This window comes from Eleutherodactylus coqui, chromosome 8, assembly GCF_035609145.1.
Source record: "Eleutherodactylus coqui strain aEleCoq1 chromosome 8, aEleCoq1.hap1, whole genome shotgun sequence".
Taxonomy (NCBI): Eukaryota; Metazoa; Chordata; class Amphibia; order Anura; family Eleutherodactylidae; genus Eleutherodactylus; species Eleutherodactylus coqui.
The window spans coordinates 157,369,629-157,381,531 of NC_089844.1; the positions used below are offsets into that span (position 1 = coordinate 157,369,629).

The 11,903-nt window shown below is 46.7% G+C and overlaps 1 protein-coding gene across 1 annotated transcript; it reads right to left on the reverse strand.

Moving 5' to 3' along the window:
* Window positions 1–6,216: 6,216 nt before the first annotated feature.
* LOC136577047 (E3 ubiquitin/ISG15 ligase TRIM25-like) lies at window positions 6,217–8,037 on the reverse strand. Its single transcript, XM_066576747.1, has one exon. It carries the CDS (start codon window positions 8,035–8,037, stop codon window positions 6,472–6,474), a length of 1,566 nt encoding a protein of 521 aa, XP_066432844.1. The 3' UTR covers window positions 6,217–6,471.
* Window positions 8,038–11,903: the final 3,866 nt, after the last annotated feature.

Below are 11,903 nucleotides of genomic sequence, written 5' to 3' on the forward strand. Positions count from 1 at the left end.
GCAAATTTGCCCCGCTGACAGACTGAAGTCGCATTGATCTGGAACCCAATTTCTCCAGCAGGTTGTGGGGTATTCTGTAGCTTCCTAATTGCAAAACTATGCTTTACTGATGTAAGAAGTCAGACTGACACATGTGTTCAGTTTTAAGCTTACAAAGAGTTCTGGCTGGAGACAATCCCAGCACTTCTTTTATTGAAACACATAATACCTCAACATGTGGTCAGGCAAAGATCAGCTTCTTTGTCTCAGACATTGAGGGTGGGGGAGGGCAGGGGAAACACCCAAGATAAATATACCAATGTAATCTAACTCTACAGGGGCTGCAGAGGAGCTTTACATTAGGCTAATGTTATAGGGCACATCTTTCACCATGTCATTGTCCAGCAATTACCATAATGAAATTACGCGGCCATTAGCCTCTACAGAGTTAAATCACTACAGCTGCGTAATACATCTAGTTTATTACAAATCAATAGACATTTTACGCTAACTAATCATCATATCTACTACAGCATTGTGGACTCTGCAGTTGTGTCCACATCTCAGGGATACGGAATCTGTAGAGAGGCTCAGGCAGATGGAGCAGTTCAGCTCATCCCGCAGGTCAGCAGACGCCAACATGGAGGAGAAGTAATGAAACTCTTAACAAAGTTCAGCATAAAGTACAGAAGTAGTTGTGTCAGATGTGACCAAAGGTGATGAGAACACAACAGATAATATTACAGTCCGGTCACTCACGGGTCTGTATCGCTTCAGTCAAACAATCTATGGGGCACATTTATAAAGCGTTTCACACCAGTTTCTGGTAGGTATTTGTACGAAAATGTGTGACTTTTTAGCTTCTTTAGCTGGTCAGGAGGTGGCGTGGCCACCATGACAGCTTTATGTATAATTTATGCCAGAAACAGCCAGGAATGTACAGCTGGTCGGACGTGACTTACATTTCCGAGAAGGTGCATGGAGGTTCCAGGATGCACTGAATACATGATGAGGCCTGTGCTGCACTGGGGGAGATTATACTAAGCCGGAGTCTGAAATGCCCCCTATACAATACACTATGAGGGACATTTATATGAAATGCTGGTCTTCAAGGGCCACTCTGGTGAAAACACATTTCTCCGTCCCTGCCCCCCTCACTGATGACCTGTCACACTCTGGAGGTCTCCTCTGTGTATTGCAATCACTTCCATGCAGTGCAGCCCCCTGTCTGATGCTTATCAGCCACCATCTGATGTTGGGAGTTTTTTTACTTTCAGTCACACGTCTATCCCATGATGTATTAGCTAGGGCTATACCATTCTACCTGCAGGGGGGATAGCTTAATCATTGGCTTACATATTCACCTAAATAAGCTACAGATCGTTGTGTGACTTTTTTGTGCCAAAGCCCGGTTGATAAATCCCCCCCTTATATTCTATCACTACAGAGTTATATTAATCCTGTAATACATGCGGACACATACAGCACACATATCACCACTCAAACTGCGCCAATGCTGAGCCCCTGCGCCAATGCTGGATTAGGGGACTCTGGGTAATTTCAGAAAGGGCGGTGTAGACGGGCCACAATATGTCTCTGTTCCCGCTCCTCTCACCACACATACACCCAGAGCCGCCGCCGCCAGTACATTTCTCAGCATCACTATGAGATGAGTAAGACCGGTCACACGAGGGCTGATTTGTAGTGGAGTGTCCACAGCGAGTTTTCCGTTGCAGATTAGCCGCGGAGGGCCTGCCTCCAAACTCACACCATTTCATGCGGGTTTTATCACAAATTCCCATGTAAAATTCACCCCCTCATTGAGAAGAGGTAGATTCTGCATAAACGGCGATAAAATTGACATAATGCAGAATGTCAATTTCTGCAGCTTGTGGACGAGGTTTTCATAATCTCATCCACTTTGCTGCTACTATAATTGCATGGATATTCCATAGCAAATCCACCCCCTGTAAGCCCCACCGAATAAACTCCCTAAATTCACACCCAGAGGAGACCCCTCAGGGACCTTTCACTTGGGGTGGAATTAGTCCACATGGACCTCTCTGCATCACAATATTATCCCTGTGGGGCCTGAATTCTGCACCTGTTAAAATCTGTGCCCTTATTAATACAGCGAGATTATATTGTGCAGCGGAAAAGCTTCCTGCTGTGGATTTAACGATGTTTTGTGAAATTGTTATTGTGGATTTCTAACTTAAAGGAGATGTAATTCTGTAATTCAAGTCTGCAGGAAAAAAGGCACGAAATTCCACAAATGTTCCACAGAACACATTCAATATAAACGCAACAAAATCCTCACCAGGTGACAAAATCTGCGCTGCGTCCTGCGGACAATTCCATTCCGTGTGAAAGCCTGTTAAATAAATTCAGACACCGGATGAGACCCTACAGCGGCTCACCTCTGCTCGTGTTTGCAGCTTGCCGTCCTCTAAACCATCTGGAGCGCCACAACTGAGAACGTCCTGATGCTGAGACCTTGGCACACAGTGCCATCAGATAAATCCCACCCCCTGCACGGACCACCATGACCCCCACACACACAGTGCCATCAGATAAATCCTACCCCCTGCACGGACCACCATGACCCCCACACACAGAGCCACCCGGAGAAACCCTGATACAATCAGAGCAGGAAGTAACGTGGGCATTCAGTCCACCCTGAATCACTGGGGGTGACAACAGACCCTCACGGAGGACCTCAGTTCTGGCCGCACACAGACATGACTACGCACTTTTACATGGAGTCACCGTATTTTCAGTTTCCCTCACTCAGTCACCCTGTAATAAATGGTTCTCACCCCGTTGCATGAAGGGAGGTAAAAATAGGCGCTGATGCAGCAAAACAACAAAAACAGAAAATAATATCAATCATTATGTATTGGATTAACCCATTAGCGGCCCGTATTCTTACGACCCCTTATTCCGGTTTTGGCACTACAGCACTGGGCGCCGATGCCAACCAGTATCCAGGGTGCAGAGACACAACATCTTGATACTGGCCGGCGTCAGGACCCAGTGCAGTGGTGCCAGCACTGGACAAGAGCCGAGAGCGAGGACGGTAAGCCAATCACTGGCTCTCCTCAGATGGTGCATGTCGGGTCGTCATCACTCGCCTTCAGGAAGTGAAGTTCAGCGTGGATCAGAGAGATGGCAGCGGCGGGGGAGCACAGAAGGGCGAGTATGTAATCTGTTATTATAATACTGCAGGCTGAGAGGTTTTACAGAATATTATGTCCCCGGAGAACCCCTTTTGGTTTGGTCTGAGGTCTAAAATTAATGTAGGGGCTGCGGCTATAGTTAGTCCCATCCTTTTATATAAGCCACACTCCTTGGAAAGGCCTCTCCTATTTTGCCACAACCCGCTGCTCTAATATCCCCCCGTGAAGGGCTCTGGGGTGACATCTCTGCACGTCTCCCATCACTCACTATTGACATGAAGGGGAGTTTTGTGAAGGGTCATCAGCAGTTCCAGCGATCGGATTTCATTGGTCGTCTCCAGAAACAAGCGGACAGATCAGCGTCTTATCTTTTATTATCAGTGAAGTGAAGAGAAGTAATCAGATGATACAAAGTAGATATCCATCCATTAGATCCGGCTGAAGCCTCCCCGTAATTATAGTATATAGACAATAACATTCCTGCAATCCGGGACCAGGTGAGAACATATTCTGGATTATCGGATGGACACAGAAATCTATACAAGTCATCTCTTTGTGACCAGAGAACGTTCCTCATTGGTTCTACTTCTCATCTTGTGAGACACATTTTATTGCAGTTCCAGATTATCAGATTTTCTTAAAATTTCAAAATATAAAGTAAATTTTGTAAATTTTTTCAGCTGTTAGACAATAAATCCTATCTCCACCTTCACTATGAAATATTTGTTATTGTCCCCAAACCATCACACAATAAATCCTATCTCCACCTTCACTATGAAATATTTGTTATTGTCCCCAAACCGTCTAAACAATAAATCTTGATTAAAAGTCTGTCGTTTTGTGTGCGCAGCTCCTATACAAACTTTAGAGCCCCCTGTGTGGTCTGATCCTGCAGCCACTCCCTTCCATCTGTCCTCTACTTCTTGCTAATCTACATGAGATCCATCAGCAAGAAGAGACAGATGGAAGGGAGTGACTGCAGGATCAGACTACACAGGGTTCGTTTGCTGTCTGTTACCATGGAAACACATACGTCTGCACAGGAGCTGTATACACAAATATAGGGACTTTTTAATCAACTATTCCAAACTTGTACAATATAGACTGCCTGCACACAGGCAGATTTGCATTGCAGAATCTGGAGCGGGCGTATGCCTCCGGATTCCGCAGCAAATACCGCCCATAGCATACTATGGCAAAACGTGATTTCCTGCCCAGGAGTGGAAATCGATTGCGATTTTCCACTCACAGAAAAAAATTGTAGCATGCTGCGATTCTTTGCGGCTTCTGTACAGATGGCTTCCAATTATCATTGCGGAAAGGTTGCAGGTTCTGCGTCATTGCCTAGCAACGGCGCGGCATAATCTGTACTGCGCATGTGTGTCGGCGCTGTACAGATTCATCTAAACAGGTAAAAAATTCAGTGCCTTTTTCTTTTGATTTTTAGTTTCTGCTCCCGACTTTCAAAAAAATCATAACTTTCTTAATTTTCCGTCACTATATGTGAGGGCTGTTTTTTGGGGCAGGAGTTGTATTTTTCAGCGGTGTTATTTAATGTAGAACATAACGTACTGAAGAACTTCTAATAACGTCTAAGAGGAGTGAAATAAAAACAAGCAATCTGACATCTTGTATGGAGGGGGGGGGGGGTGGAGTATTGACTTTACGGCGTACACACTGATGCCAAACTGGTATGACACCCCGCTCTGTGGCTCAGTACAATCACAACTATACCACATGTATTTAGGGGTTTTGTGATACCATTTAAAAAATATGTATCTTCAAAACAAAATAAAATATTTATATCATTTCCGCATACGGCCGTGTGAGCCCGGGCTTAAGGGTTTAATAGCTTAATATATCATTATACCAGATGAAGCCGTTTTACTGAATTCCTTACACCAACAGATTTAAAGGCCGCGGATGCCTTCATTCACTTTTTTTAAAATAAATCAATGTATTTTTACGCAAAAGTTTTGTACTTTGCATAAATTAAACTTTTTTATTCATTTTCTTTCTGTACTTGCAAAACTCATTGGTCTGATGGACAGGTTCTGCAATGAGTGGGGGGGTATGCTCTATGTCTACTATGTCCGCTTGTAATTACAAGCACTGACCATTGGGATCCGCTGTCTGTCAGGGATGTGAGCGGCTGGCACCTGTAATTACAAGCACTGGCCAATGGGACCCCTCGTCTGTCAGGGATGTGAGCGACCGGCACCTGTATTTAAAAGCACTGGCCACTGGGACCACCCGTCTATCAGGGATGTGAACGGCCGGCACCCTTAATTATAAGCACTGACCATTAGGATCCTCCGTCTGTCAGGAATGTGAGCGGCCGGCACCTGTAATTACAAGCACTCGCCAATGGGACCCCCGGGTCTGTCAGGGATGTGAGCGGACGGCATCTGTAATTACAAGCACTGGCCAATGGGACCCCCCGTCTGTCAGGGATGTGAGCGGCTGGCATCTGTAATTACAAGCACTGACCACTGGGACCCGCTGTCTGTCAGGGATGTGAGCCACCGGCACCTGTAATTACAAGCACTGGCCACTGGGATTCGCCGTCTGTAAGCAATGTGAGCGGCCAGCACCTGTAATTACAAGCTCTGACCACTAAGACCCGCCGTCTGTCAGGGATGTGGGCGGCCAGCACCTATAACTACAAGCACTGACCACTGGGACCCGCCGGCACCTGTAATTACAAGCACTGGCCACTGGGACCTGCCGACAACTGTAATTACAAGCACTGACCACTGGAACCCACCATCTGTCAGGGATGTGAGTGGCCGCCATCTGTAATTACAGGCACTGACTACTGGGATCCGCTGTCTGTCAGGGATGTGAGCGGCCAGCACCTGTAATTGCAAGCACTGGCCACTGGGATCCGCCGTCTGTCAGGAATGTGAACAGCCGGCTAGAGACAGATTACTATAATAGCCTCTCTAGCCCCGCCCCCCTCGTGGGAAAACTTACTAGCCCAGCCCCCTATCTCTCCAAAACTGCGGAGACGTGTCAGAGATCCCCTGTAGCTCCGCCCCCCCCCTTTGTGGCGGAATTCCTAGCCTGCTTCGTGATCTCCTATTGATCTCAATGGGGCTAGTGCTGCTGTCGCCGACCCGTTGAAATCAATGGACAATATCGCAGATTCTTCTTTGCGATGCGAGGTTACAGTGAAAACACTACTGTGAATGAAACCATTGAAAATTATTGGTTTCATTTTCATGCGTTTTCACTCCCTCTCGCATCGCAGGGAAGTCGGATCGCCAGTGGGTAAGAGCCCTAAGGCTTTAGAGACGTCATTTAGATGTAGTTATTTCATAATTCTGATACTTGAATCTGGAAACAGAAAGAAAGCGGCATAGAGCGGCTCGGTGAAGGAGGCGGTGAAGGTGTGTAAGTGTCTGATGGGGTCACACAGCTGGTAGAAGGACAGACGTCCGGCCTCATAATCCAGATGGATCCCGACAGCCTGCACAGGAGAGGCCGATAACAGACGCTGAAAGACAGTGTTGTGATACGCTCTAAATCCACCATTCACAGATAGAGCCCAAGACTTGATATTATAACCAATATAAGATTTGTCACCCACCCACTTCCTCTCCAGACTTTCCCCGGCCACTCCTATCAGCCATCTCTCCGCCCGACTCACATCCACCTCCCAGTAATGTCTCCTGGAGGAGAAGCTGTGGGAGCTGAACACCTGACAAGATGTGAACCTCTTGGGGCCAGCAGGTCTGTTTTGTGATGTAGCAGTATGAGAAGCCGATCTGAGATCCTCTGATATAATAATGTGATTATCAGCCGTGTCCATATCCAGTAAGATGTCAGACTTTTCCATCACCGAGAACTTTCTTTTTATCTGCATATCAATCAGACCATCGACAAAGTGTAGCAGTCCGCTGTGTAATAGCAGTGAGACTACATCTTCATCCAGACACTGGGCATCTCCTACCTCACCGATGACATCACAGCTCCTACAATCAATGTCACCACAATCTTCTTGCAGGAAGGTGAATGGATCAGAGATATTACATAATCCCTCAAATTGAGTAAGCTTCTTGGTCAGCTCATCCTTGTGTAGCTCCACCTGTCTGACCAGATTAGACACTGAGAGCGACACCTGATCCTGCTGTCTGCTAATCTCACCCTGGACTCTCTTTTCCAGACCATCCAGCTTCTCCCTGAGATCAGTGAACAGACCAGAGACTCTCTCGGTGAGTGCGACTGATGTCTCTCTTTGTTCTGTCTCATGATCCTTTAGATTCTGGACTCTTCTTCCTGCTTCTTCTCTCTTGGACTTCAGCTCCTCTAAGACAGTTTTGATCTTCTCTTTCTCCTTCTCGCAGGCCATGTCCAGTAGCTGCACATCATGTCCCTTGTGATCTCCGGCCACCCAGCAGGACACACAGATGCAGGCGCCATCTACAGGACAATAGTATTTCAAGACCTCATGGTGTGTGGAGCATTTTCTCTCCTCCAGGGTAACAGTGGGTCCAGATAGAGTATGTTCTTCTGACTTACTGTGTCTAGGTAAGTGCTCTTCACAGAATGAAGCCTCACAGAGCAGACATGTCCTTACAGCCGGGACAGACTTTATACAGTAAGTACAGAAGATTCTGCTCTCCATATCAGGCTGACTAGATAAGAAACGCTCCACTATATTCGCCAGCTTCCTGTTCTTCTCCAGGGCCGGACGCTGTGAGGATTCTTCTCTGCAGTCAGGACAGGAATACACTCCAGCTGCCTCCTGTGCATCCAGCGCACTCACAATACACGAGCGGCAGAAGTTGTGTCCACATCTCAGGGATACAGGATCTGTATAGAGGCTCAGGCAGATGGAGCAGTTCAGCTCCTCCCGCAGGTCAGCAGACGCCATCCTACAATAAAAGAGCAGAAATCGAAAGTTAAAAACCTTCCCTACATCATCGGGCGGAGATTTCCTGTAGAAGACTTAACTTCTGCTGTACTGAAAAAGATAATCACACTATTGTGAGAAGCGCAAGGCTCAATAGTACATGTATAGTGGCCCAGTACATGCTATTCTGGCCCCCTCCATAAATGTCATACATGTAATGTCTTGTGTGGGTGTGCTGTGCAAAAGTGTCTTGTCATTCTGTTATGTGTATTGCACAGCTGCAGCAAGTTGAGAGTTAATGTCTAGATGAAGTTGGGTCGTGTCTGGAAAAGTATCAATTTATCTCCTGTCACGTGGTAGGAGTGAGATTATAAATAGGAGTGTTTGAGATGTGTTTGGGTCCATTCTTTACGGGGCTCTATTCTTCTGGGTTCCTGAGAGTGCCGGCCACATGGGGGTACCTTCAACCCTCATGTAGTGAAGAATGGAGGAAGAAGAGATGTTCCTAGTTTCCAGTGTGACACCAACCATGGCTGAGTGAGTTGATATGTAAGAGAGAGAGCGCATGCGCCAGAGACGTTGCATACGTCTGGGCCTATTGATTAATTTCCTACGTGGCCGTTCTGGTCTAGGGTATCACTGCGTAGAGGTACACTTAGTTATTGTTCACATCCGGCCATCCTAAAGTCTGGTATCACCGGGTGAAGGTACTCTCAAGTCTGTTTCTTTTTCCTGCCCTGCCCATGTTTTGTGACTTGTGCCTGTATTCAGAACTGTTGCTTTAGTAAATTTTTCCCAGGCCCTGACCATTCCCAGGGACCTGAGGTACGTTACTTCAGTCTGCGGCTCCATTTATTTACTGCCGAGGGTCATACTGGAGGGTAACAGAATGGTGGCGCCACCTGTGACAAACCCTAATCCTGTTCTCCAGTTTATTGGGCATCCCTATTCTAGGGGTGTCCGGAAGAGGCCCAGCGCTGCTCTGGTTGGGGCTACGTGTGTCCCGAGGGAGTGCCGCCGTGACAAGCGCACATCTTGCCCTCCTAACTCCTCAACATAAACCCCGCATCTGGGGTCACCCTATGGGATGCTGCACATCTCCCTCTTAACAGGGGTTTTCAGTATTTCCCATGCTGGTGAAGGCTTTTACAGGGGCAGCTGTAGAGAGTTCTAGAAAATCTTCCAGATTATCAGGTGGCTTGGAAACAGCACTGGATTAACTGACCCTCTGCTGATGGGAAGCCAGAGAGGGGATAAAAAGAGGCTGAGCAGGACTTTGGCATTCAGCTGTGGGTGAAGACGGAGCAGCAACCACTGTCGTGGAGCATCTAAGGCAATTAATCATCCAAATAGAACAGAGTGTCAGAGAGGAGTAGAAGCAGCAGCGGTATTCGGTGGAGCCTCCTTTGCCGCTGCAGGCACAGGAAGTTACTGGAGCTGGCATCAGGACAGAGGACTCCATGGAGAAAATCAATGTGAGGCTGAAATAGCATGTTGAAGGGGAAGAGTACCGTGGACCCAGGTCTAAGCATATATGTGCAGCGCGAGGTCTGCCCTGGCTCAGATTCCTCCTAGCAGGACTCAGAAAGACTCCACTCCATTTTCTTGCTTTCCCTTCCTGTTGACTCCACTACTAATTATCCTCCAGAGTGCAGCTCCAGCACTTGGACAGTCTCTCTCTATGCCTGGGCTAGGCTAGCCTCTCGACCTCACTCTCCCATTTCCTCTCCAGACTATTCTTCACTCTCTTCTCCCCACTCCTCTCATCTCACCACTAGACTTGACCACACTACCTAACCCCACGCACGCTCTGCCGGTCATCTCTCCCAACTAACCAATCCTGAGCTAAGGGGTGATCTCTTCTCCCAATCCCAGCACCAGACATGGGTGACTGACAGGTAACAGGAAAGGCTAGGGAGAATTCTGCCACTCACCACATGAGGTAGCTAATAAAGTGCTGTGGGACCACAACTCGGGGGTACTACAGTTCCCCCCTACTTAAAGAAAGACGAGTTTGGCGCAGTCCATAAACCAAAAGTAAAGTCTGAGATGGGTATTTCTCAGTGTACTGACCTATTTGAAACATCTCCTAATGTCCCCAGTAAGGAGTGAATTTACCAACTACGATAAAAGGGGTATTGGAGAGAAGACAAAAAGAAAAACACTTCACAAGACTGGTGAGGGCATAGTGTATCACACCACTTTCTGCCCCTGGTTGCTTTAGAGATAAACAACCCACTTCGGCATGACTTCTGAAGTCTCACTTCCAGTGTCAGTATTGATATAATGAGCAGGACAGCACCTAAGGAACCATGTATTCGTATAACACAATGAACACACCTTAATAGGAGCAAAAATGGACTTACCTGGCGCCCAGCGGGGGTTCCCAAAAGGAAAACTTCCTGTTGGCAACTGCAGTCCTGGCCTGTTTGGTATGAAGTAATGGTAGCAGTCAAACAAAAATCCAGAGTTTTTTCAAAGACAAAAGCAGCGTGAGAAGATAACCCAAACCAAATGCAAGGGATGGGTGGCAACAATACGCATATATCAAAAAAAAAATCTCCGTGCTCTTAAATCCACTGGATTGGTGGTTTTTAATACATTATTTAAAAAGGCAAAAAAAGTTACAAACAGGAGTAAAAGCAGATAGCACACGGAAATTGCTCAAGTTGTAGAACTGGACTTCGGACTTGTCAGACTTTAGTCTGTAGGAATAAGTCTATGGCCATGTGATTACATGCTACCAAGTTATTGATTCATTATATTTATTAGTTAATTGGAGTTTTAATATGTAGCCCTTAACTAAATACTGCGGCCTTCATCAATCCAATCTGAGAATGTGGTGCTTTTTATTCTAGCAGTATATTACAGTTTTATATTAGTAATGCCTATGATCCCCTGAATACAGACCCCAGATGAGACCCCATGAATAATAAAAATCTTTATTTGTATAGTGTCAAACAAAACAAAAATTACACATGGTATGCAACTAATTGGAAAAAGCAGGCTGGGGTGATAAGGGATGTGCAAAAAAGTACATGAGGTATACAGTTATTGGAACACAAATGGGAGGGGGGGTGGCTGGAGGGCAGAAAGACAAGAAGGTCAGTTTTTGAGAGGTTTCGTTTGAGAAAAAGGGAGAACATGATGTTAGAGACAGCAGACACACACAATGAGATTTTGGAATAATGGTGCTGAGATGTCGCAGGAAGAGGTGTATAGCTGGGTGTCATCGGCGTAGAGATGATATAGAAGGCAAAATTTGTGGATGGTTTGTTCATTGTGGGACTGTGTAGATAGAGAAGAGGAGAAGACCGAGGACCGAGCCCTGGGGGACCCCAAAGGAAAAAGAAAGTGGAGGGGAGGTAGAGCCAGCGAAGGAGATGCTGAATAAGCGGTCAGAGAGATAAGAGGAGAACCAGAAGAGAGCAGTGTCCTTTAGGCCGATAGAGCAAAGCATAGCGAGGTGGTCATGGTCAACAGTATCAAAAGCAGCAGAGAGGTCAAGGAGGATTAGTAGGGTGTAGTCGCCCTTGACTTCACCATCATCAGTTTGATACCTTAGGATGGTTTCAGTCGAGTGTAGGGGGCAGAAGCCAAACTGTAGGGGGGTTTAGGAGAGAGCAATCGGAGAGAAAGTGTGTGAGACAGGAATAGACCAGGCGTTCTAGTAGTTAGGAGATGAAGGGGTGGTTTAAAATGGGTCGGTAGTTGACAGCGTCGGTCGAGTCAAGGGTCGTTTTCTTTTTAGCAGAGAGGATATGATGGAGTGATTGCATGAGCAGGTGAAAATGCCAGAGGTAAAGGAAAGGTTGAAAATGGTGGTGAAATGGGTAATGATAGCCGGAGAAAGGTACTGTACCAGGTGCGAGAGTCGTTGGCGCAGG